General features: G+C 39.5%; 2 protein-coding genes across 2 annotated transcripts; both read right to left on the bottom strand.

Annotated features, from left to right (window-relative positions):
* Nucleotides 1–284: 284 nt before the first annotated feature.
* rsph3 (radial spoke head 3) lies at nucleotides 285–3,499 on the bottom strand. Its single transcript, XM_077510210.1, has 8 exons — nucleotides 3,215–3,499; nucleotides 2,947–3,028; nucleotides 2,074–2,218; nucleotides 1,855–2,000; nucleotides 1,447–1,650; nucleotides 1,173–1,335; nucleotides 1,010–1,096; nucleotides 285–855 (listed from the first exon to the last, which is right to left on the bottom strand). The coding sequence occupies exons 1-8, from the start codon at nucleotides 3,487–3,489 to the stop codon at nucleotides 785–787; spliced, it is 1,173 nt and encodes a 390-aa protein (XP_077366336.1). The 5' UTR covers nucleotides 3,490–3,499; the 3' UTR covers nucleotides 285–784.
* A 1,746-nt stretch (nucleotides 3,500–5,245) lies between these two features.
* tagapb (T cell activation RhoGTPase activating protein b) lies at nucleotides 5,246–23,404 on the bottom strand. The gene is made up of 14 exons (XM_077510198.1): nucleotides 23,239–23,404; nucleotides 22,967–23,052; nucleotides 18,202–18,372; nucleotides 16,702–16,866; nucleotides 12,910–12,951; nucleotides 12,742–12,826; nucleotides 12,611–12,658; nucleotides 10,918–10,987; nucleotides 10,517–10,659; nucleotides 9,333–9,494; nucleotides 8,974–9,083; nucleotides 8,524–8,710; nucleotides 8,352–8,433; nucleotides 5,246–7,046 (listed from the first exon to the last, which is right to left on the bottom strand). Exons 1-14 carry the CDS (start codon nucleotides 23,311–23,313, stop codon nucleotides 5,983–5,985), a joined length of 2,490 nt encoding a protein of 829 aa, XP_077366324.1. The 5' UTR covers nucleotides 23,314–23,404; the 3' UTR covers nucleotides 5,246–5,982.
* Nucleotides 23,405–25,972: the final 2,568 nt, after the last annotated feature.

Raw genomic sequence — 25,972 nt, 5'->3', positions numbered from 1 at the left:
GGGCTGGCAACCAGTCCAGGGTGTCCCCCGCCTACTGCCCAGAGCCAGCTGAGATAGGCGCCAGCAGCCCCCGCGACCCTTGTCAGGAATAAGCGGTCAAGAAAATGGATGGATGGATATATATATTTTTTTTTTTTTTCTCGCCTATAATTCTCATGTTCGTTCCTATGTTTCGAAAGAAAGTAAAGCCAAAGGAATCACAAAACTAGTACAGAACAGTATACTACCTTAAATGAACATCATGTAAATCAACTATTATTATTTCTTTATTTTCCAACAGTCTGGATGCCCAATGGCAACATGCTGCCTCTCTCAGGTCAATCTTGGTACTACAACAAACATCTGGTTCGAGAGATTATTTATTTATTTAGTGCTTCATGTCTCATTTAAAAATCAATAATGCGTATACTGTACACCGCTTTAGGTAGACAACAAGAACAACATGAAATTTCCCTCAATTAAACAGGAAAGGTGAGCCAACTTCACCAGTTTATGGAGTGATGCTATTCAAAAAAACACTTAAAATGAATGAAACTGAGTAAAAGTAAAGATCATTGCAATCCTTTTAAAGTGACATGAGTGCACACAATCCAAGAAAACATTTAGCGACTGTGCATGCATTAGATTGGGTGTCAGTATGGTAAAAGGCATGACTTTGCCATGTTTACTGTTACTAATCATTAAGTCAATTAACAGGCGTACATGTAACAAACAGTGACGCAAAGAAATACATGTGAATTATTTAGTCTGTTTTTGTTGTTGGTGGTGGTGTTACTGTTAACATCTACTTCTCTGGACGTGACTCCAATTGTGTATAGAGTGACAGTTTTTTCCGGGCCACATCATGGATGAGTGCTGCAATAGAAAAAAAAAAAAAGGTAAATGATTAAATCTACACTCATTGCAAAATGTTATCTGTGACATTTAAAATACATCCACTAGGTGGCAGTGTAAACGCTAAAATGTTGTAAGGGACCTGAATTCTTATGGTGACGCTTTTCAAACTTACTGTCCAAAAGCTGCCTTGCAGCATTTCTCTTTTCTAATTTGTTGTTCACCTCAGTCATCAGCCATGGCAAAAAGTTTGTCTCAATATCTGAAAATCAGAAGTACACAACATTTTCAGAAGCTTCCATACAATGTGAGTTCATTGCTGCTGGTGTTCCCCCCACCTTTCTCCACTGGGTCACAGAAGAAACCTTGGATCCTGAGGGATTTAAAAACTGTCGGGACAAGGTCAGCCAAGTATTTCTGGGTGTAGGCCCGCGCTGCAATCTTGTCCACAGTCTCCTTTTCCATCTGAAGTGCTTCGCTCTGTTGGGCAATACGGCGCTCCTGGAGAAAGATAGATTTACGAATACCAGCCAGAAAGACATTTTTTTGTGGCTCAGATCGGGAATATCACAGAAAACTCTAAAATTGTGCATCAAATCATCAATTACATACCTTTTCCTCTCGGTGGCGCCTCTCGCGCTCCTGCAGCCGCTGCACCTCAGCCAACTCGGCATTGCGGAGTTCCTGGAAGGCCCTCTGCTGGGCCCTCAGGCAGGCAAGCTCCTCCTCCTCCATCACCTCCAGCAGAGACTGCTCAATGGTCTTCCCCACCAGGACCTCCAGCAAGGGCTGCACCTCTCTGTCAAAGTCGAACAACTGCGGAAAACAATCAACCGGACGCTTCATTTTGGTTTCATTGTGTGAATTATCGTCACTGTGTTGTTTCCATTTTCGTTTTAATCACTGACGAAATTGTCAATTTTAGTTATCGTTATACTCTCAATGAATGGCTTCTATTTCAGTTTTTGTTTAATTTTCGACTGAAAAAAATTGTTCATCCCCGAAATTATCGCTGCCTACCTCACCCTCCTCTATTTGTGTTGCGACATCTTTGCCCAATTTTGCGGGTATAAAAAGCGGCGTCGCTGGTCTGTCCAGGAAAGGATCGGTCTGGCACTCAATATCTGAAACCTCTATGTTGTAGCTCAACTCTTCCAGATACAGGTCTGAAAAAGAAGCAAACGTTGACTCTCATAACAATAACAAACACCCTCCAAAGTTGATTGGAAAACAACTCACCCGTTTGGACCACGTTGTGTTGTCTGCCTTGGACGGCCTCTGGAGTGGCAGATCGTAGCTGCGCTTTGGTCTTCTTTTTATGAGCTATGGCCCTTCTCCTCATCTCTTGCAGTTTTTGCATTTCGGCGAGGTCTTCTTGTACCATCTGTACATTTGAAAAGGAAATAAGAATGTTGATAAATAATTACCGGGCCAAATTCATCTCTTCCCTCCACTGTGCAGGAAATAAGAACGCTGCATGAGGACCACAGGTGGTGTTGACGGTAGGGGTGTTAAAAAAAATCGATTCGGCAATATATCGCGATACTACAGCACGCAATTCTCGAATCGATTCAATAGGCAGCCGAATCGATTTTTTTTTTACATCCATTTTTGATGGAAAAATATTCAACAAAACGTCTAACTTTCACACCTTAAGCATGGAAGAATGTTATATTAATGGAACATTAAGCCTTAATATTTTATTTCAACGCTGTTCAAACATGAAAAATGTTACAACCTGTTTGTTAAATACAATAGCTTACATTTATAAGACTGAAGTTTCAGATCAATAAATAATACATTTTCATACAAATCTTACAGTGTACATGTACAAGTTTACTGAATAGTATTTTCTAAATTTGAGTAAAAAAATCGCAACAATCGACATGTAAATTCATATCGGGATTAATCGTATCGAATCGAATCGTGACCTATGAATCGTGATACGGATCGAATCGTCAGGTACTAGCCAATTCACACTCCTAGTTGACGGTGTGTCATCCATGAGTTCAGGGGAAAAAACGAGCACCAAACAAACTCTGGTGCTCATTTGAGAACTAAATTATTGTGCTCATCCCTGTTTATAAGTCAAAAAATAATCTAAATACCTACAGTTGATAGGAAGCGTTGGGCGTAAGTGTTTCCCCTGATAACACGGCGATCATACATGATGTTTCCATAAGTACTTTGCGCCCTGTCGACAAAAGAGCAATTAAAGATCATTTAGAGACGCTTAAATTAACACAAAATTGACAGCGTTTATGAGCAATTTATGGTTGAGTATAATATTTACTATTTTTTTGTCTTTTTTCAACATAAAATGTTATCAATGCCAGCAAAAGTGAGCGTAAAAGTTTGCGTTTTTTGGAAGTTGCCATACTTTTCTGTCTTTTCCGTCGACTTTTCTCTGTATTTGGAGCGGTTCTCAACAGTCCTGGGCCGACTGGAGAACGTGTAGGTCCCGTTCGTCGCGTTCTGACTATGTGAAACAAAATGCATTGTTGCAACAACAATAACAAAACAAACAAACAAACCAAAAAAAAAAAAGTCAATTGACGCTCCAATTACGCTTTCTGCGCTTTTAGCTCGTGTGAAGGTGCGAGGACGGCAGAAGCAACACGCTACCCTAGCAACCGTAACCAGGAAGTGAAACATGGCAACCGCAACCAGAAAGTGATGCAAGTGTCGTAACGTATTAGTTTGGAAAGGCCGTGTTAAGTTACGTTAGATACAATTTCCCAATATATTAATCATTCATACAGATAACTAGCAAGTTTACACTGAAACACAGCTTTTTGCAAATTGATTGCTCACGTTGTTATACAATACTGTATTTCAGTTGGACTATTTACTTACAAAAAATGAATTTATTCCAACTTTTTCAGTTATATTGAGTTGAGAATTTCTGCATACATTTGAACGTCCCCGTGTTGTTACATAACCAGCCGTTCTAATAATCAGACAATCAAGCAAGTTATGTAATGTTTCCGTCAAAGCTAGCTCTGTGTTCACACTATTTACACAACACAAATAGCCAAACTCAGCAGGTCATCAACTTGTTAGGGCCTAGCCTGTCATGTGTTTATCATCGTTGATACAAATACATCTGTACTCAGCTGAGTGCATTCACTTCTGTCACAGTGTTTATGCTTGAGCAGTCATTTATTGTTAAGCGGCATTGAAGGCCAAATGGCAGCTCGCCTGGTTTGGCCTAGTCTCATTAGTCAGTCCGCTATTGCGATTATGCAATAGGGCATCGGTCTGCTTTGGCCTAGTCTCATTAGCCCGCTATTGAGATTATGCAATAGACAGGGCATTGGTCCACACATTCATGTTTCTTTCCTCTACTCACAGAATCATCTTTGTTTAGTACTCCAGACATCCGTTTCACAAAAACAATCGGCACAATTGGGTTGCAATAAAATTAATTTTTATGCATTTTGATTAAAGATCCTACAAAATGTATGAGAAGGGGGTATATTATGGTCAACTGACCTTCTATTTGTGTGTAAACAAAGAGTATGGAGTGCATAATGTGTGAAACTGCACAGCAATCATTTTTATTTATGTTGCAGTTCAATGTGGTTAATCAAGCCTGTGGCCCTTTGGATTAAAGTTGCTCCTGACTACAATTCACTACACAAACTGCTGCATGAAGAAGGGGGGGGCGGGCTTTCTGCTGACACTGATCAACTGAAAATTAGGTGATCAGCCACAGTTTCCGATTCATTTTCTTGTTAAATCTACAGAGATCATACAAATTGCTTACAACTGATAAACATACTATATGTACACATATGCATATGAAAATGGCACAAGCCTGTCCAATACTTTATACCTCCAGTTACTTCTTGCCTAGTTGATGTTTACGCTGCAAGCTGACTAACAAGCTCAATCTGCCATTCAAGCGTTGGACCCTTACTGTGCTATAACGTTAGCACACAGCGACTTAAGGCAAGGAAATATAATATAATTCTATTTTAGTGTTAGCATATAGCACAATATATCAGCTAACTTTGCTTATTTAGCTCCACGACTGTTGATACAATAAGCTTAAAATATTTCAAATGTCAGATATAATCAGTTTATCCAAAATGTAAATTGAATTAAAGCAACTTGCTGTTATCAAACACGGAAGGAAGCTCATTTAAGGTCACAGGGAGGAACAACAATTCAGAGAAAAACCAAATCCGTCCATGTGACCATGTTTGGTTTCCTTCTTTTCGAGCGTCAGAACACAGCGTTGTCTCAATGACACTTGTCACTGTTGCATAACTAACGTCGCAAAGGGAAGTTGATCTTGATTCTTCTTTTTTTTTTTTCCAAACATCAAATTCTGAAAAAATTCCACTGTCTATTTTACTTCCAGCTGCTGCCACCTTTCTTTTTCAGTTTACAAATTCAGAAGTCGTATCGTCAACACTGTGATTTAATGTAGTGGAATGAGAAGACTTTTACAACAAGCAAGAAAAACATACACAATACTATAGCGCAAGTGCAAAAGTCGAAGGCCATTTTTATAGTGTCGAGCAGAGGACACAAAAATGAAAAAAAAAAAGGCTAAAGTGGGACAATATTTAGTGTCACCTTCCTTTGCAGTACACTTATATTTGCCACACATGATCATAGCTTGCAAGAAGGTGGACTATACATGACAACGTTAAATATTAGTCAAAACAAAATATGTACATTCATAGCTTCATTTTGATAGACTAAATATCTACCAATACATTTGTACTCTATAATAGTACTACTCAGGAATGGCACGTACAGTATTATACATATATATACATATGTGGTATTTCAGACAGCATATAGCTGGAATTAAGAGAACAAACACCTTGCATTGTACACGCATTTCTCCAGCATAGTTTAGCCGCAGTCAGAAAGAAAGAAAAGTTCATTTTGAACGACTGTAGCCTGGAAACACAGTCCCTTTTGTTATGACGCTGTGAGAGTTACGTCATAGCACAAAATGAACCATAGGGGAGCAATTGGGGCGCAATGTCCTGCAAAGGCACAATTATCGGGATGGAATCCAATTCTGGCCAAAAGCAGAAGAAAACAGACTGAAAAGTGGCCCTGAAGCTGTGGATTTGTGCCTCAAAGAAATAACAAGTCATTTATGCGCAACCGTTTGATGTTTGGTCAAACATAGGACTCTTTAGCATAGGGAAATTCCTCAAACACGGGTTGGCTGCATCTCCGCTGACCCGCCGCCGACACCGACTCGGACATGGCCCTCTGGCGGAAGACCAGCCTGCGCTCCAAACTATCTTGTGCCTCTTGCGTGCAACTGTCCAAGTAGCTGGGCGGGAAGGAATAATTCCCAGAAGACGGGCGGGATCGTCTCTCCAGAGCTATGGCGTCATAAACAGTCATGGAACCGTACTGCGGGGCAAGAGGCGTGCTGTGCACCGCCTGCTCATACGACGGAGGACTGCAGGGCAGCTTGCTGTCCACGTGCCTGAAGACCTCGATGGCCGACAGGGGCCGGCGCTTGGGCTCGACCGGAGAGAGCGCTTCGCTTTGAGAGTCCTCCTGGAGTGTTTCACAAGGGAAGGCGTTTTCATTCTGGCGCTCTTTCTTCAGACTGTTCCTGCCGAAGCCTCCTAAGCTCCTGGTGCGCATGAGGACCTTACAGGCGGCCCTCAATGAGTTTGTACGCTTCATCTCATCTGAATTCAAACCCTGCTGAGGCATCGGAGGAGCCACGACGCTCTGGTTCGTCCTCCTGGAGCACGGCGGCGAGCCTGCCGGGGAGCCGGTGAATACGGAGCCCTCGGACTGGTTGGAGACGGCGCTCTCGAGGGAAGAGCTCGAGCAGCACGACATCTGATTCCCAGAGGAGCGAAAGCGGTCTACGTTGGAGCAGCTGCTCAATTTTGAAGAAGACAAACCAGGGCGTTGCCAGAAGGAGCCTTCGGAGATCTGTTTCTTCAAGGGCTGCGCCGCAAAGTTCTCAATAGAGCAGTCATCGTGGCTCCTGGAATGGCCGCAGAGGTTCACCACGTCCACCGAGGGCAGGATGATGGGCTCGGAGCAGCGACGGTTGAAGGCAGGCTTGGAATTGAAGATGGCGTCGGACGAACATGTCGAAATGGTCACGCTGAGGCTGAGGGAAGGAGACGAGCCGCTTCCCCCGGCCTCGCCGTCTCCGTCCGGGTCGGTGCTGTCGTACGCTGAGTCGTGATGTTGGGAGGACACCGAGTCTGTAAAAGAAATCCACAAGTGAGAATGTTTGTAAATATTTTTGTTTATAGGCATGAGTTTGCACTTTTCAGCTATCTATACTTGAAATTTCATTGTTCTGACATTTTACTTTTATTCCTGACATTTGAAAACACATTTGTACCGGTAGTTACTTTGTGCTCATTATTTTCACTTTTGAGCTATAATGTTTTGTTTTGTTTTGTTTTGTTTTTTCCCCCAGCCAATAGCTAATTTAGTATTTTGTTTGCCAGTTCACAACATTATAACAAACCTATGGGGACATGTTTTGATGGTATAACATAGCATAACAGCAAAGCCAACGCTAGCTAATTCTTTTCTTCTCAGTATTTTGCTCGCATTTTTTACACTGCTAAAACGCCGTTTCTGGCATTCACAAATTAAGCCTCTATTCAGAAAAAAAAAGTCCAAAACAAACAGGTTATGTTTTTGTTTTTGTTTCAGCTATTTGCTAATTTATCTTTTTTTTTTTTTTGGTTTGTCAGTTCACAACATTAGCAAGGCTATGGGAGCATGTTTTGATGGCATAACAGTAAAGTCAACGCTAGCATTGCTACATGCTTGTCAGTATCTAGCTAGCTAACACCCCTGTTTCTGGCTTTAATAAATTAAGCCTCTTCAGAAAAAAAGCCGGTAATGTGATTTTTTATTTATTTATTTTTTCATCTATTAGTATTTGCTTTTTTTGTCATTTCACAACATTAGCAAAGCTATGGCAACATGTTTTGATGGCATAACAATAAAGCCAACTCTAGCTACATTTTGTTTCTGGTCAGTATTTAGCTAGGAGTTTTGACAGTGCTAACACCCCTGTTTCTGGCTTTAACAAATTAAGCCTCTTCAGGAAAAAAAAAAAGCCGTTTTTTTTGTTGTTGTTGTTTTTTCATCTATAGCTAATTTAGCATTTGCTTTTTTTTTTTGTCATTTCACAACATTAGCAAAGCTATGGCAACATGTTTTGATGGCATAACAATAAAGCCAACTCTAGCTACATTTTGTTTCTGGTCAGTATCTAGCTAGCAGTTTTGACAGTGCTAATGCCACTGTTACTGGCATTAACAAATTCAGCCTAAAAAAAAAATAAAAAATAAAAAATTAATCAGGTAAGGTGATATCCTTTTCCAGCTGTTAGCTAATTTAGCATTTATTTTTGTTTGTCAGTTCACAACATTAGCAAGTATGGGAACATGTTTTGATGGGGAAAAAAAACAAAAAACGAAACCAACGCTAGCTAGATTTAGCTTCTTCTCAGTATCTTCGGATAAGTTTTAAATTTGTTCACGTACCTTCATCTGTATCCAGAAGGTGTGGAATATTCTCTCCAAGGATCTCGCAGTGTTCAATCAGAAACTGAGTGAGCTCCGTGACCTGCGGCATTAAAAAAAAAAAATATATATATATAACATGTCAAGGCTTTCTGCACCATGCCACTCAAAAGCACAAGATGTAATTAACTACCTTTTTCATCGTCTCCTTCTGGTCATCAAGCGGTGTGACCTCCATCTGCAGCAAGGTCGGCGCAATACACACCGCTAGGTTATAGGCGTCCATTTTGTTGTGGTCAGCATTGTCAACGATGTGGTGGAGTACACAGGCGAGGTGCTGCAGGAGGAGTTTGTTGGGCCTGGGGAGCTTGTTGACCACACTGATAAGAGCCAGGAAGGGGAACAAGAGAACGGAAGAAAGTTTCAAAATTGCCGCTCTGTTTTTTTTTTTTTTTTTTTTTTTTTTTTAATGAGTCAGAAAAAAAAGAGAAGTGGTTTGTTTTGGGGCAAATGGGAGGCATGCCTGTGAAAACTCGCACTAAACTCACCACATACTGATATTAACAAATTGCTCATTATTGTGTGTAATTAGTAATAGTCAAAGCATGCCGTGAGATGACATCATTGAGACTCATTAGCCTACCTTCTGAGCTCTTGCTCTCTCTGCTGGCCCTCTTCTTTATACAGTGCAGTCATCCACTCTTGGAAAAGGTCACACACCAGCAGGCTCCCTGGGAGTTCTTTTAGAAAACTCTAAAAGCAATAATAACAGGCAAAATTTAAGCCTGAGTGGTGCTGAAAGCAACATGATTATGGAAAATTAAAGCATTTCGACAGATGGAAAATTACATAGTAAGTCCTTCAGAAAGTAAGATTCTTTTTTTTTTGCAATCTACTTTTCTAAACTTTTATCCACAGAGGTTCTAGCATTCATTTTCAATTAAAAGTTTATGCCAGAGGGGAAATAATAGCACTTTATGTGGTGAAATCAGAAGGACATACTTTGAGCAGCCCAACCAGTAGAGTGACAGGCTGTGCTTTCATGTCCACATCCAGACCATTGTTGAGCCTGTCCCTGACATCCCTCATGTTCTTGTTGTTGCACGGCTTCCGGAACACGCCCTCAGTGGACGGCCCCCTTTTCCTCAGCAACACCAGCATCTCCTGGCCGGAGGAATCGAGATTAGATCACCATGTCAACATTGTTGTGCGGTTGGGAATGGAACGTGAGGTGCATGTGCTCGGATGATTTAGTGTGCTAATTAAGCAACCTGGACAGCAGATTCATTAATTGAAAAAAAAAAAATGGTGGATTTTTCAAAATAATAATCAGTTTGTCTGTGGCCCTCTGGATCATTACTGAAAGACTAGAACACAAATAATGTGTCATTGGTGTTTGAAGACCACACATACCAATATCAGGTCTAACCCACCTCTGTGCAGAGATACATCACACAAAATGCAGGAGAAATAGAGCAAAGAGTGTTTCCTTTTTTGCGTTTACTGCATTAGGTTTTATATAATATCACAATTTCTTAACAATATTATGAAGTATACATTAATTTATTGTTTTTAATTGTCCAAATTCAATTTTGTTTCCAAAATTCAGTTTAATGGTGAATATCAATTTCTCAATATCACTTTTGTTTCTTATGTCAACAAAGAAAGGGAATATCCACTTCTAAAATTAAAATAGGATTCTTCTCTGGTCAGCAACGTGTATCTCTAATTTTTAACATTAAAACGGTGTTACTCATTTGCTCTATTGGAGTGGTGGTTGCCATTAAATACCTCTTTTGGAAATTAAGAATATTACAGTACAAGAAATTTCTGCCTTGTCCAAAAATTGATCTGGTAGAAAATGTGAAAAAAATTGTTTAATTCAATAACAATGAATTAAAAACAATATTTTTTCATGCAATTCAAGTGTATCGGACAAAACCAAAATGTATTATTAATAATATAATTATAAAAGTTTTTAAAAATAATTTAGAAATAATACATTTTAAATAATATATTGTAAATTATAAATAAATACATATTTATTTTAAAAAAAATGACGTAAACAGTAAAACACTCATGGGAAGTTTCATTACATTTGCATTAAAATGGCTAAAATTGTTTTAAAAAAGGAAGCAAATGGCCAGCATTGATCCTAAAGGGTAAAGGTCAAACAAATGACTTACTGTGATGGGTTTCGGGAGAGAGTTGTCATCGGGGCACACTTTGCAGAGGGGCCGCCCAAAAAGCTGAGCCTTGGCGTCCGATTGAGCTTTGCTGATGAAACTCGAGCCCTTCCTCAACTTCCTCACCAAGTTCCACTTCGTTTCTGCCGGGATCAATAATGTTCCATCCATCAGCTTGACAAACGTTCGCATTTCGGCTGAACTCAACTCATTCTAAACTGCGCTGTCGACGAGGAATGCCATTGCGAGTGTTTGCACTTGTCTATTTCCTCCCTCTGTACATGCGGTTTTCAACTTTGCTTTCGTGCCACCGCGCATATGGCACATTTTTGCACGGCCCCTCCCTGTTGCACACTTGCCATTGAGGAACATTTGCAAGAAGGAAGTTGAACTCAACTCACCCAGCGTCTGCATCAGTTTGTCCTCTTGGTTATTCAACAAGTGGGACACAGCTGAAGTATTTACATCTCCCTGGCAACAAAATAAAACGGTTATTGAGTATGAAAGAGGAACATGGAAATGCAGATGAGGAGGGTGGGGAAGAATCTTCCAAAACCAACAACCTCGGTCATAATACCGCAGTGGCAATGAGTACTCATCGCGGACTAAAAATAAGACCAAATTTGAAGTTTTAGACATTATAGTTTGAAACCAACCACACTATATTGTGCAATAAGCAACGTGGCACTCAAATCTCATTAAAACACATTACATACAAATTTTTTGTTAAACATTTCATGCACAATTTTTTGTTCCAGTATGTCAGTCACAGGCACGGTATGTTCAGGTGTCTAAAGTGAAATAATGTATTCACCGCAAGCTACATCGTAGTTATGGTTACGGTTACCCCGCAGAGGCCGGATTATACTGTATTTGTGAAACCATATCAATGTATAATTGCTGTGGTTATACTGAGCAGTAAGGCACAGCCTTGATTTTAAAGAAGTCTTTTTTTTTCTTTTGTTTTCTTTTTCTTTTCTTTTTTTACAATATGTTTTATGCTGCCTCACTAGTCAAAACAAGGCATTCTGATTATTACTGCATCTGTGGAATATGAATTAAGCAGCAAATTCCACCATTTTTTACCCATCTCAGGAAGCTGCCATTTTGCCGAGAAAATTTTTGACTCAAATTCCCCTTTAAGATCTAAATTTGGTTCACATTCATTAAAGTAATTGAAAAAAAATTGAAAACCTAAACTGATTATCTTTTAGAACCGATTTAGTGATATTTATTTTTTTTCAACATCTTTTGTTGCCCGCGACAACATTGGAGTGCCCCCTTGATTAAAACCCCGCGCCCGCAATTTTTTCTTTTTTTTTTTTTTTATTTATTTTGTTTTTTACAATAAATTATTATATCTACTACAGTGGAGCCCCAAATATGTGTGTCTTGGCACCATTAAGTAAAAAAAAGTATATATAGATTTAAAAAAAATCTCTAACTGATCGTTTTCCCGGAAAATATATATTGGAGATTTATCAGGTTTTTTTGTATAATATTTTGTGTTTAAAAAATAAAAAATAAAAAATAAAAAAAGTTTTACCCAATGTATTTAAATGGATGTTAAGTTGTAATATCACCATTCACCACTAGATGGAAGACATAGCTTAGTTGCGCTTGCACCTGGTCTGATCGAGCCCTATATTACTGCATAGGCCTAAAAAAATAATAAATACATTTTAAAAAATACTAATTTGGAATGACAAGCAGGTCAAACAGGACCTCAACAATAAAACTTTTTTTGTGGAAAAAAACAAAACACAAAATGAGTTCTTGCCACATCAGTAGTTTCTCATCTTTTTAAGGAATGACCAAGGCAGACAAGTTGACCCTATAATCTATAATGCACTTTTTTGTGCGTGCATTGATGTTCATCATGTTCAAATGAGTTGACAAGTTTCTCACCATGACATCTGCTTAACAGATGCTAAGCAACATTCGGTTTATTGTGTCAATTCACATCTCAAACTATACCAAATGTGTCGTACCAAAAATCTGAATAAATCTACCCTTATACCCCAAAAAATGCCCGTCACATTATTTCATAATTGCCTCTTTTATTTAACATTATTAAAAGAAGGTGATACTTACATCAAAGTTATCAAACTGTTCCATGCCGCCTCCAATGAGAGTTTTAGTCTGAAATGATCAACAGAGAAATGATTAGTCAAAGTTTTTAAGATGAGATTTTCAAATCTGCAAGGACAATAACGGCTGCTTACTGCAGTGATGCCACCTAACACCTTCATGAGGATGTCTGGACAAGAAAAAGCACAACCGGCCCTGGCTCTTGCCTCTTGGATATTACTGCCAAAAAAAATAACAATACCAAAATTATCATTTGGGGGAGGTAGCAAAACAAACCAGCATGAAAGAGATCAACAATCTACCTGCGGAGGGTATCGAACCAGCGTGCCTTCACCTGAGGAGAACTGAAAGGCAAAACGACAACATGAGTATGACTTTCTAACCCGCTCCGCAACAATCAAAAGGCGGAATGAAGACCACGCGAGCTGTCACGGGGCTCTTGTCGAGGCGGAAAGTGTAACTCAGTCATGGGAACAGGAAGATGCGTCACGGCGTCCCCCGACCAAACAGCCTCCACTTCCCCCTTGCTTGCTCTTTGCAGTCCATTTGTGGAAAGTGGCAGGTGGCTACACTTTTCGGACTCACGTTAGCTGCATAACTGACGTAGTGGAGCACTATGAATATTCAAAAGGGACTTAATATGGGAAATCGACTTTTTGCTGTTCTTCTACAAAAACGTGGGTATCTGGAATGGCTGTCCACCTATCAAGTGTGAAATAAAAACAATTATTTGCCTATAAGCTTGAACCGATTCTTTGTAACTAGAGTATTTATTGATCCTCTTGAACAAAGAAAAGCTTTTTTTTTTTTTTTTTTTTTTGAAAATTAACTTGCGTGTATGACTTTTTGTTTTGTGTCATATTTGATACATCTGGTCACATTGCTTTAAATTTGTACATTTATGACTGTCAAAAATATAATAAGAGACATATCCAAAAATCAGAGAGAACATTTCCCACTATTAATAAGTATAGGTGTCTCTCCTTTCTCAACTGGGGCGATCTTGTAAAGGTCGCTGGGTGATACTGCCCTCGTGTGTGTGAATTTGCACTTGTATTGTAAACAAAAACTGGACTAGGTTACCGTTAGGTGAAATGAGTTGCATCATGGAATGATGCCTCAATTACAAAAGTTGTTAGCAAAAATAAATAAATAAATACAGTCATCTTGTGTGGCATATAGCATATTAGCAAGAGGCTAAATCTACTGTCTGTCACATCCCTCATAGAAATCTGCATTACTTTTTGTTTTGCCCATTTGGTCTCTTCTTCTTTGTCTTTGAGCACCTGTTGGCTTCGTTGGTCTTTATAACAAGACGGTCAAGAACTTTTGCATTACCTTTTGTCAACACCGTCTGTTCACCTGTCAATCAACCGGAATCAAAGACGTAAATCAGGGGTGTCCAAACTTTTTCCTCTGAGGGCCACATACAGAAAAATAGAAAGCTGCAAGGGCCACTTTGAGTTTTTTTTTTAAGCTATTTATTAACACATTCATTGCCAGACCAGCAAAAAAAATCTGTCAATGGCAGTGAATGAGTTAAACATGGTAAAAATCAATGAAGCAATTATAAATTGTTGATATAATGTGCAGTTACTTGCTGAAAACTGCTAACAGTCACAAGACAAATAGTGACCCCTGTGTGCCACTATAATCGATACGCCTCTCCACTGAGCATCAGCTGATCCCAACTTGACATTCTGAACCACAACAAGAACAATCAGTAGTAAACTGACCACACTCAAGAACCATTCATTTAATGTGATGTTTTCACAAATTGGACCTTGACACTAAACAAGTGGATGAAACTATTTTTTATTTCCGAAATTGAATTATTACCTGCGCATTTGTCTTTGCATCATTAGAAATGTTTAATACACCCTATTTTTATTTTTTTTAAACAGCATTGAAAAATTATTTTTTGTATTGGCCGCGGGCCGCCAAAAAATGTGTGGCGGGCCGCAAATGGCCCCCGGGCCGTAATTTGGACACCCCTGACGTAACTAAATGTATATAGATGATGTTTACATTGTTCACATTACCCAATCAATTACAAGTAGGCATTTGGGTCTATGTTAATTATGAAATAGAAATTATTTGGAAGCCGTTTGTGCCCACGCCACTAAATCGACACTGAAATAAGCAATAGACTAGAAAACTGGCGAGTTTTTTTTTTTTTTAAACTGTTTGAAATTGTGAAAAATAACTTCAGGAATCATCTTTGCTCTAAAGGCGTCATTTGTTCTGAATGTTTATCAGAAAAGCCAGCATTTTCCACAGAAACTCTGCAGAGTTTAACCGCTAACCACACCATTCCTATTTTGCAACATTTCATCTTGTGATGCCGTGGAGTAAACTTTCTCTTTGCTATTTCCCTATTTTTATGATGGCAACATCACATGACTTCTTACTATGAGGTCTTTCACACAAAAGTCAGATGAGAAGTAAACTGTGTCCTCTAAATTCACACTGGATGGAAGGATGGACAGACTATATGGGTGTGTCAAGGGAAAAATGATCTGGTGCGTTCATTTAACTGCTGGATCGTTGAAGTTGTATCAAATTTGTGAGCACGCATTTGTGCGGACTGAGGAAATGATACCAGATTGTTGAACCCGGTTAAATCTATAGCTGAAACAGCCTTTTTTAACTAAATGTAGAGATGTTACTTTTCCATAAACAAACTTAAAGAAAATAATGCAGACGTCACATGCGCATTATGCTGTTGACACCCAAGAGTCGACCCTGCCTGACGAGTCCTTTAGCACGCTTCAATGAACTGAGTGGCCTTCAACGTGGAAGCAGACAAAGACATTGCCAAATAAGCAAAATAGATTTTTTTTTCTCAGACTGAGCTTTACAAACTGGCCGCCGCGTATTATGTTAAGCCGCTGAACAACACTCATCAAAACTCATCGATGTCATTGGTGTTTGAAGACCACCATGGATAGACGGATTAAGCCTCGTCGATGTAGGGATAGCTGGATCATATAAACAGATTTTCGAAATACATGTACAAAGATGCTCAATAAGGTGCAATCATATTTTTAATGATCTTCTGTATAACCATAGAATATCTACAATCCTAATACACTATATAACATTTGATTAGTGGCGAGACTTACTTTGTCCAAAGCAAGATTCAATTTATGTTGTCACTAATATAATGCGCAGGGGCCCTTTAATCTTATGAACATTATTTCTCAACAGCAAATGCCATTTTGATTTATTGCACCGACAGTACAAAAGCATTTTATTCCATAACTGTTTTTGATAGACTTAACAGTATATCCCAATTGTCTGGCAGGTTTTTTTATTTTTTTTTAAACACCTATTGTTGAAACTTACTATATATACTTACTATATACTATACACACTGAATTATTAGCTGCAAATTTGTCTTTGCATCGTTAGAAATTTTTAATACACCCTTTTTTTTTTTTTTTTTTTTTTAAACAGCATTGAAAAATTATTTTTAGTATTTGCCGCGGGCTGCCAAAAAATGCATCTGTAGAATATTGCAGATCGCTGGATGGATGGATGGATGGAGAGAGAGAGAGAGAGAGAGAGAGAGAGAGAGAGAGAGAGAGAGAGAGAGAGAGAGAGAGAGAGAGAGAGAGAGAGAGAGAGAGAGAGACAGAGAGAGAGAGAGAGAGAGAGAATAATTGATTACTTTTTGGAGAAAGTTACTAGTAACATAATATCAAATTTTTTAAATTAATTTGCAGAACATGATGGATGGAGAGAGAGAGAGAGAGAGAGAGAATAATTGACTACTTTTTGGAGAAAGTTACTAGTAACATAATATCAAATTTTTTAAATTAATTTGCAGAACATGATGGATGGAGAGAGAGAGAGAGAGAGAGAGAGAGAGAGAGAGAGAGAGAGAGAGAGAGAGAGAGAGAGAGAGAGAGAGAGAGAGAGAGAGAGAGAGAGAGAGAATTACATTTTGAAAAAGTAATTAGCAACGCCATGTCTATGGATGGACTGATGGATAATCATTCATCAATTAAGGGCCCTGTCCCTATAGTTTTGCTTCCTCCATTTCCATAATAAAACTCTGGCTTCCACCGTCTTGCTCAGTGTCAACTCACCAGAAACACACCAGACAAAAAGTGAAGCCCCATGCCATGGCGAGGGTCACGCCGAGATCCGCGTCTCCCGCCGTCCCCTCATCGATCTCAGCCTCATCTTGGAAATCGTGCAGCCAGACGTCCTCCAGTCTCACTCGGCGCTTGAGACGGTAGCTGGTCGTTGACCTGCTCACGAGCACGGGAAGACAATTTGCTGCAATTTTTCCACACTCAATCAGCTCAAAGCGCTCCAGATATCCACGGGGGCGTTACAGTGTACTTGTCAACAACAAAAACATGTCATCATGTGTTTCAAATACACCACTGAGTCTGTTTACAGTAATTACTGCTCGCCCTCGTGTGTTGTCCCGACTGGAACAGTGGGCAGACTGTGGTTGAGAAATGAGAGTGCATGACTTGCCTCCCACTTAGGAACTTCAAACCTTCCCATCCACTGTGACTACAACTGAAACTTACTTCAGTTTAGTTATTCATATAATGTTGCGGGCATAAATAGATGAACAAAGATACATGATTTGTAGTAAATAACTTGTGAAAATGAAATGGGAAAAATTGGATGAGGTCCACTATTTGGTACGAAAACAACATGTGTCCACTGCGAGGGGTTTCTGTTTAGTCTCAGCCACGGTGACTAAACACAAACTCAACGTCTGTGTGGAGATTCCCTAACAGTCTGCATATAAACTCTAAAAACACCCGTTTTGCCTTTACTTCCCCTTCACTATCCTAATTCTAATTCTGTTATCATGCTTATGAATATAGAATACTCATACTACAGTATAAATCTAACCACATTGTAATGACATGGAAAAAGGTCTTGTTATAAAATTTCTATTATTACTGTATATTTTTTGCATAATAGAAAATAGCATGGAAGAAGTGCATTGAATGGTACACAGATTGCATCTTATATAGATATATATTTGGAAGGATGTTGGGAATTATATCGCGAGACGTATTCATGATCCTATCAGACAATCCTTAACACCATTCTAAATGATCCTGGAAACTTATACGCATAATCTATTTCTGGTCAACTATAAACTTAGAAATTGGGATCTGCGTGCACTGAAAAAGAGTATGAATCATTTTGGAAAATATGTGGCGGTGGGAGTGGTTTCGCTCGGTGGTTTTGTGGTTCCGTCCTTCTTATGTAAGAATCAGTCAGTTCCAAGCTAAAATTGTTTCCTTCCCAAAGTGATGGGTTGACACAAATAATATGTTATGTGTTACTAAGGCTGCAAGTTTCAATATATATATAACATATAGCTATGTATAGAATCAGTTAAATGTGTAAAATATGTCTAACATCTGTACAGCCAGTAACGCATATAAATATTTGGAAGTGGTTTTAGAAGTCGCTGCACTTCTTAATAGCACACCACTGTTTTGTGTGTACAATTTATGTGAACCTTGACCTTTCATGTGTAGGTACAACGTACTGTACATGGGAATTTCCGCTCGGGTAAAGGTTATTTTGTTGACAGGTGGGTGTCTCACTTGAGCTTAGCGAAGACGATGACGTCAGCGAAGAGGAAGAGGTGTCGCTCCCTCGTTTTCGTGCCCTCCGTCACGTGAACGCTCTCGTCCAGCAGCAGCTGTCCGTTCTCGCTGGTGAGGCCGAGGACGAACGGACTGTGCTCCACTGACACCCAGCAGGAGGTCTCTTCCCTGAGAGACAAAAGACACACATAAAATTTATCGTTTGGGTATGAATGGGTTAATCTGCAGCTGTTTATTCATTATTCAGGTGCAGAAGCTGACGGGAAAGCACCAGCTGAATTCGAAAGTGCAGTGTGGTTGTGTACAATGACATCTGTTCAAAACAAGAGCATAAAGAGCAATTGAGGCACACTACGAGAAGAGAAGCACAGAAGATGTTTTCACCAGTTTTCCTCCAAATTGATATTGTCAGCATGTATGGTACATAGATGGACACACGCAGACACTTTAGTACAGACTTGACAGATTTTATTGAGGAAGATTCGATATGGAGTCAAAAGTCTTGACTGTAAAGTACAGTGGCTTTCAAGGGATCTTTTGTTGTTGTTGCAAACGTTAAACTTGAGTTTTATTTTTCCTTTGCCCAGGATGGATGGATGGATGGATATAGATGGATGGATGGATGGATGGATGGATGGATGGATATGGATGGATGGATGGATATAGACGGATGGATGGATGGATGGATGGATGGATGGATGGATGGATGGATATGGATGGATGGATGGATGGATGGATGGATGGATAGATATAGACGGATGGATGGATGGATGGATGGATGGATGGATGGATGGATGGATATGGATGGATGGATGGATATAGACGGATGGATGGATGGATGGATGGATGGATGGATGGATGGATGGATGGATGGATGGATATGGATGGATGGATGGATAGATATAGACGGATGGATGGATGGATGGATGGATGGATGGATATAGACGGATGGATGGATGGATGGATGGATGGATGATGGATGGATGGATGGATGGATGGATGGATGGATGGATGGATGGATGGATGGATGGATATGGATGGATGGATGGATATAGACGGATGGATGGATGGATGGATGGATGGATGGATGGATGGATGGATGGATGGATGATGGATGGATGGATGGATGGATGGATGGACAGATGGATGGATGGATGGATGGATGGATGGATGGATATGGATGGATGGATGGATGGATGGATGGATGAAGGCTGATGGCACAATGGTTGAATGAATGGTGGATGGATGGATGGATGGATGGATGGATGGATGGATGGATGGACGGATGGGTGAATGATGGCACGATGGATGGATGGATGGATGGATGGATGGATGGACTGACAGATGGGTGGATGAAGGCTGATGGATGATGGCACGATGGATGGATGGACGGACAGATGGGTGAATGATGGCACGATGGATGGATGGATGGATGGATGGATGGATGGATGGACGGACAGATGGGTGGATGAAGGCTGATGGATAATGGCACAATGGATGGATGGATGGATGGATGGATGGATCGGTCAATATAGACAGATGGCAGGATGGATGGATGATAGATGGATAGACGGATTAAGCCTGATGGCACGATGGATGGCTGGATGGATGGATGGATGGATGGATGGATGGATATGGATGGATGGATGGATAGATATAGACGGATGGATGGATGGATGGATGGATGGATGGATGGATGGATGGATGGATATGGATGGATGGATATAGACGGATGGATGGATGGATGGATGGATGGATGGATGGATGGATGGATATGGATGGATGGATGGATAGATATAGACGGATGGATGGATGGATGGATGGATGGATGGATGGATGGATGGATATAGACGGATGGATGGATGGATGGATGGATGGATGATGGATGGATGGATGGATGGATGGATGGATGGATATGGATGGATGGATGGATATAGACGGATGGATGGATGGATGGATGGATGGATGGATGGATGGATGGATGGATGGATGGATGGATGGATGGATGGATGGATGGATGGACAGATGGATGGATGGATGGATGGATGGATGGATATGGATGGATGGATGGATGGATGGATGGATGGATGGATGAAGGCTGATGGCACAATGGTTGAATGAATGGTGGATGGATGGATGGATGGATGGATGGATGGATGGATGGACGGATGGGTGAATGATGGCACGATGGATGGATGGATGGATGGATGGATGGATGGACTGACAGATGGGTGGATGAAGGCTGATGGATGATGGCACGATGGATGGATGGACGGACAGATGGGTGAATGATGGCACGATGGATGGATGGATGGATGGATGGATGGATGGATGGATGGATGGATGGACGGACAGATGGGTGGATGAAGGCTGATGGATAATGGCACAATGGATGGATGGATGGATGGATGGATGGATGGATCGGTCAATATAGACAGATGGCAGGATGGATGGATGATAGATGGATAGACGGATTAAGCCTGATGGCACGATGGATGGCTGGATGGATGGATGGATGGATGAATGGATGGATGCTGATGGCACAATGGTTAAATGAATGATGGATGGATGGATGGAAAGATGGAAAGATGGATGATAGACAAACAGATAGATTCTACAGTGTCGCACCTCTTTATGTCTAGTTGTTAATTTTGAGTCTGTTTTAAAATAATTTGCAAGTCAGACAATTTTACACAATATTGCCTTTTATCCATATCTGTTCATTAGAGGGATTAGGCATGGCTGCCTCAACATTGCGTCTTCAAATCAACTACAAAAGACAACGAAAGCAGCCTGCCTTCACTTTTAATATTCAACGGACTATCTTGTTTATTTTACACCTCCCCTGACATTTTATTCCAAATTCTTCATGGATTAAATGCTTAGCTGACATTCAATTTTTAAAAAAAGCTTTTTATTAAAAAGATGCTGGTGCCTTCGCAGTCAATGTGGAAGTCCAACGCAAACAAGAACGATTCTTGGATATAAATGTCTGTGAAAGAAGAGTCTTACTCATGTAGAGTTTGGTACTTTCCCTCTCACCGAAAACTTGTCATACAAAAAACAAATGTCCAAACTAACTTTCGATTGCGATTGTTTTATGTAAACAACAAAAAAGTACAAAATAGTCAGCTATTTTACACAGCACTTGTTCTTATTATGATCCCTTGGACGCTAATTTAGCTAAATTAAAAAAATAAAGAAGAGTACGATTTCCTGAAGAGATTCCATTGGGTCTTCATTTAAATGTTCTCCCATGTGTCCTGCCAAACAAAATGAACGACCATGTCTGTCAAATTTTAACAGCCATTTAAGAATGACGCATTTACATTTGGAGACGGCCATTACTAGACTAATAACCACCAATTACAACATTAAATGTGTCCAGGCTTGTGTCTTGGCTAGTCTTCTATTGTGCAGATTGTTTCATGTCCTCCAGTTTGATTTTAAGTGCATGTTCAAGAAAAAAAGGTTATTATGTTCGCCCACTCATGAAAGTCATCAGCTGCCGTTCGTGCTTTCCAGTTTGTGGTGGTCTTGGGCCGTAAGGTTTTGTGTTAACATCTTTCAAAGGTTGGTGTAAAAAAACGAAAGTAAGCCACGAGGAAGTAGCCCACACGTGAAAAATGTCACTCGACCGCACAGTGGGTGTGCTTAACATGTAGTGTCATTTTGTTTTTTTACAGTGTTAAAGACATTGAACTGAATTACATACATTTTAGTTAACCAATAAATTGGCTAAATGAATGCAACAATGGCGGACTCTAATGTACCGTATTTTCCGCACTATAAGGCGCACATAAGAGGCTTCAATTTTTTCAAAAGCTGACTATGCGCCTTATAATCCAGTGCACCTTATATATGGATCAATATTAAGCCGCAAGACACTAGAAGCTGTTAACAGCTGTTTATTCATTTTGGGAGTGAATGGATTTGTCAGAAAGCTGGTTTGTAATCTAATAACTCGTTTGCTTCCAAAAACGTATAAATACGGTCTATTTTAAATGTTTTAAGTGTCCCAAAGATGTATTTACACGTTTTTTTATGCTAGAGCATACAGAAGGCTTTGATGCAGCCTCAACTGCAAAGAACGGGTGAAACAATGGTAGTAATTACAAAAACGGCCAGAAGGTGGCAGCAGAGTATAAGAGATTAACCAGGACCATGTTGAAAACAAGCAGTTTCCCCACAATTTTAATCAGATTTATGAATAATGATGAAACTTAGCTATATTCTAATGCTAATTGCCGCAAAACAGAAATGTACTTTTCCTGATAAAAGAAGAAACTAATCTTTCTTTTGGTAGGTTCCTTTTTTTTTTTTTTTTTTTTAATAGCAAAAGAACACAATATTCGGGGGGGGAAGGGCTTGCAAAATCAGTCAAAATCCAGTAAAACAGCCGGGAGTTTAAGGGGACTGCTTCTGTAAAAATGTCTGGGAGTAAATGTGTTATAAAGTTTGACTGACCTATCTGACTGTTTTGTTGACATTCCCTTTAGCGCAGCACCATCTAATGGATGCATAACGTAACCCCAGCCTCTACTGTAGCGCCTTATATATGGAAAAAGTTTCAAAATATGTCATTCATTGAAGGTGCGCCTTATAATGCGGAAAATACGGTAAATGCTGGGTGAGCCACGCAGTCTATAAAGACTTTTTTCTTTATAGTATCTTTACTGTAGTTCCACTATCAACAGTTAACTTTGCAGCTGTTATTGCTCTGACAGCTGACTAGTAGCAGCTTTGATGTCGCCCTACTAACCTGATTGACGACCACGGCATGCCCAAAGCCTTTCCCAAAACCAACGACGGAGCAGAGCGACGTCTCTGAGCCATATTTCGAAAGTGCTGTAAGAAAACAAAAACAGAAATACTGAAACCATGACAGCTTTTCTCACATAATGTAACGTGACATTCAGGAGCAAAAGTGAGAAAACAAAAGATGAAAACAAATAAAAGAGATGATGGAAAACGTTCATCTGTAATAACTTCATTTGAATAAAGAATGTGCTCTGACGCCAGACCAGTACTCACAGGACGCAGCGAGGCCGCGGCTTCGTCGTAGCTTCCTCTCCTCATCGCCATGCGTCCACTAAACGCAGAGTCCATACTGGAACTTTGTTGGGAGGGAGCTTCCTCCCGGTCAGGTCAGTGGCGCTACTGCAAATGAGCAATTATAGACGAGATTCACAAAAGTCCCCCTGACTGGTGCTAATGAGGGTCAGGATGGTAACAATGGAGGCCCGGCTGGCACAAAAAAAAGAGGGTGGGGGGGTGAGAATGACCCAGTCCTGTGGTGCCAGTCTGATCCACTGCCCCCCCCCCGTCATCTCTTCATCCATTGATAAATCTTACTTATATAATCAGATCAGCGTGTGGAAGTGACTCAAAGTTAACAAGGTCTGTCTCTCACGCCAAATAAGCTAGGCTAGTCATACGATAGCATTTGAACTATTTGTTTAATACGATGCTTCTTGGAAAGACTTGCACTGTTATAAAGTGGAAGTCAAGTCAAAACAATTCTTTACACTAGGTTCTACGTGTCCCACAAGTCTAAACACGGCATGAATTATTAATATTGTATTTGTTAATTTTGTCAACAAAAACTAAACAAATAATTTGGTCAACACACATTTTTCACCAGACTAAAACTAGACTAGACTAAAACCCTCATTAATAAACAATAACTAGAACTAAATCAGTATGCATTTTCGGCGACTAATGAAGACGAGACAAATATGTACTTCTCTTAATAAAAACTGGACTAAAATCTACGGATATTTTAATTTATGAACGAAAACTAGACGAAAATTGTGATTTTGTAAAATCTTGTCTGCTAATCTGTCACGTCTGTGACACTGTCATGTGACACAGCACAAGCATGGGACAGACAGGAGGTGGATTCACAGTGAAAGGTTAAAAAAAACTAAATTATAGTTATGACGTAACATTAATCCAACGGCTATAACGTTCCAACAATAATCTTAATACGACTGCTAACTAATGCTAGCTAACTGACTAGCTCATAGCATGGAGCCATAGTAGCCACTGTAATTGTGTGTGAAGTTGTTATTCATCAAAAAGATGATAAAATGTTATGTGAAATAGTTTTAGATCCAAAAAGGTTCAATATAATCTGCTGACAAAAAATATACAGGGGTAAAATGGTTGTCTTGACTAAAACGTTGACAGTTTTTGTTGACTAAAACTAGATGAATAAAATTACATTTTCTTGGACTAAAATAAAGACTAAAATGCTAGATTTATATTCAACTAAAAATTGACTAAATCAAAATAGGATGAGTAGACAAAATTAACACTATTGTCGAATATAAATTAATCAGAAAAATCCACTTGTTTATACCCTTCTCAGGTGGGGCCATTTTCTATACGTGCCACTTGCTGTTGATTGAAAATGACATCACTCAAGTAACCACCGTCACAGCTCACCTGTTTTCTGGTTGTGGTCATGTAACGTTCGCCAGCTGAGCTCTTTGACACTGTGATCTCATTATTAGTCAACAAGTGGCAATACAGGACAAAATGGCCGCCCCTGAGATGGATAAAAATCTCATTAATTAGTGGAGTTTTCTGCATAATTCATATCCCAAAAATGTGTTTAATAAAAGCAAAGTTTGATTTGACTTCCCCTCTAAATGTGTGCTACAGCCGCATCGGCACTAAGATTGAATCCTTGAGACCCAACAAACAAAGTTATAAATACTGTGATTAATTAGTTAAGATCCACTCATGAACCAGAAAGTGTTGACAACATCCAAATGATGTGTTTTATTGGTTTAGATACACGAGTGTCCTGTCCAAAACAGGACACAGAGTCATTATTGAACATTTGAAGCTCTCTCTGAAGTGATGTTATGGTCCATACATTTCTAGTTGTATATAAGGAGGGCCCAAAATAAAAATAAAAAATGGGCCATCGAGTAGATTGTGGCAGAATTTATAGACATTATCGCAGTGAGTGGGTAGGCTTTATGTATTTTGGATGTGTTAGGTAAACATGACCAAATTCACTCAAACTACAGAGGCATACTTGAAGAAAATTACAGTAAGCCATTGTTCAGCATGCATATTTATATATGTAGAGTGAGTCATACTTCACCATTCTCAACATCCCGCTGAAGAGTGGGCCTGATTGTTCCACTGCAATTTTTTTTTCTGTTATTATAATTTAAAAAAATCCATCGTGCCCACGATCCCTTAGTTCGCCATGAATCTTGATTTGTCATTTTACCAAGTGATTTATGAAAATCTACGACTTGTGCAGGGGTAAAAGAGGGTTACTGTTCACATCTCATGACACCTTGAATAACACTATAATTTGGTGACACGCCACTAATTAGATGTATGCAGATGCTGGATTTGTATGTAGATTTGTTACACACATCGTATCAAACCAACAAACAAAACTTATCAAGTCCTACTTACTAATGCTTCTTTCATAATAATATACTAAAGTTGTTCTTACTAACATCAGAAAATAAACAAAACATGTTTATGTTAAGTGCACAGATATATTAGTTTGAGTTATAAGTCCTTATCCGTGTACGCAAAAAAGATTAACAATAAATTCCCAAACATTAAGTATTGAACATATGTGGGCACATATGCGCATACACACACATAATAACTACATACACATGTAAACGTTCATATGCACACAAATTTATTTACATTTATACCTGATTTACATATTTTTCTACCATTCTTTATGAACCTCTTTTTGAATACAGTAATTGATTCACATTTT

The sequence above is a fragment of the Festucalex cinctus genome, chromosome 21 (genome assembly GCF_051991245.1).
Source record: "Festucalex cinctus isolate MCC-2025b chromosome 21, RoL_Fcin_1.0, whole genome shotgun sequence".
In the NCBI taxonomy this organism is placed as follows: domain Eukaryota; kingdom Metazoa; phylum Chordata; class Actinopteri; order Syngnathiformes; family Syngnathidae; genus Festucalex; species Festucalex cinctus.
The sequence above is the reverse complement of the archived record's forward strand: the minus strand, read 5'-3'. Positions and strand labels throughout refer to the sequence as shown.

Bases quoted from the DNA above. Each gene is read 5' to 3' on its own strand.
- rsph3 (XM_077510210.1), bottom strand. From the start codon at position 3,489: ATGTTTCACTTCCTGGTTACGGTTGCTAGGGTAGCGTGTTGCTTCTGC. The intron at 2,219-2,946 runs GTAGGTATTTAG...TCAAATGTACAG, and splicing joins CCCAACGCTTCCTATCAACT to ATGGTACAAGAAGACCTCGC. The intron at 1,097-1,172 runs GTGGGGGGAACA...TCTGATTTTCAG, and splicing joins CTGTGACCCAGTGGAGAAAG to ATATTGAGACAAACTTTTTG.
- tagapb (XM_077510198.1), bottom strand. From the start codon at position 23,313: ATGGACTCTGCGTTTAGTGGACGCATGGCGATGAGGAGAGGAAGCTAC. The intron at 9,495-10,516 runs GTAAGTCATTTG...TCCTCCGGCCAG, and splicing joins CTCTCCCGAAACCCATCACA to GAGATGCTGGTGTTGCTGAG. The intron at 8,711-8,973 runs GTAGGCTAATGA...GGCTCTTATCAG, and splicing joins AGAGAGCAAGAGCTCAGAAG to TGTGGTCAACAAGCTCCCCA.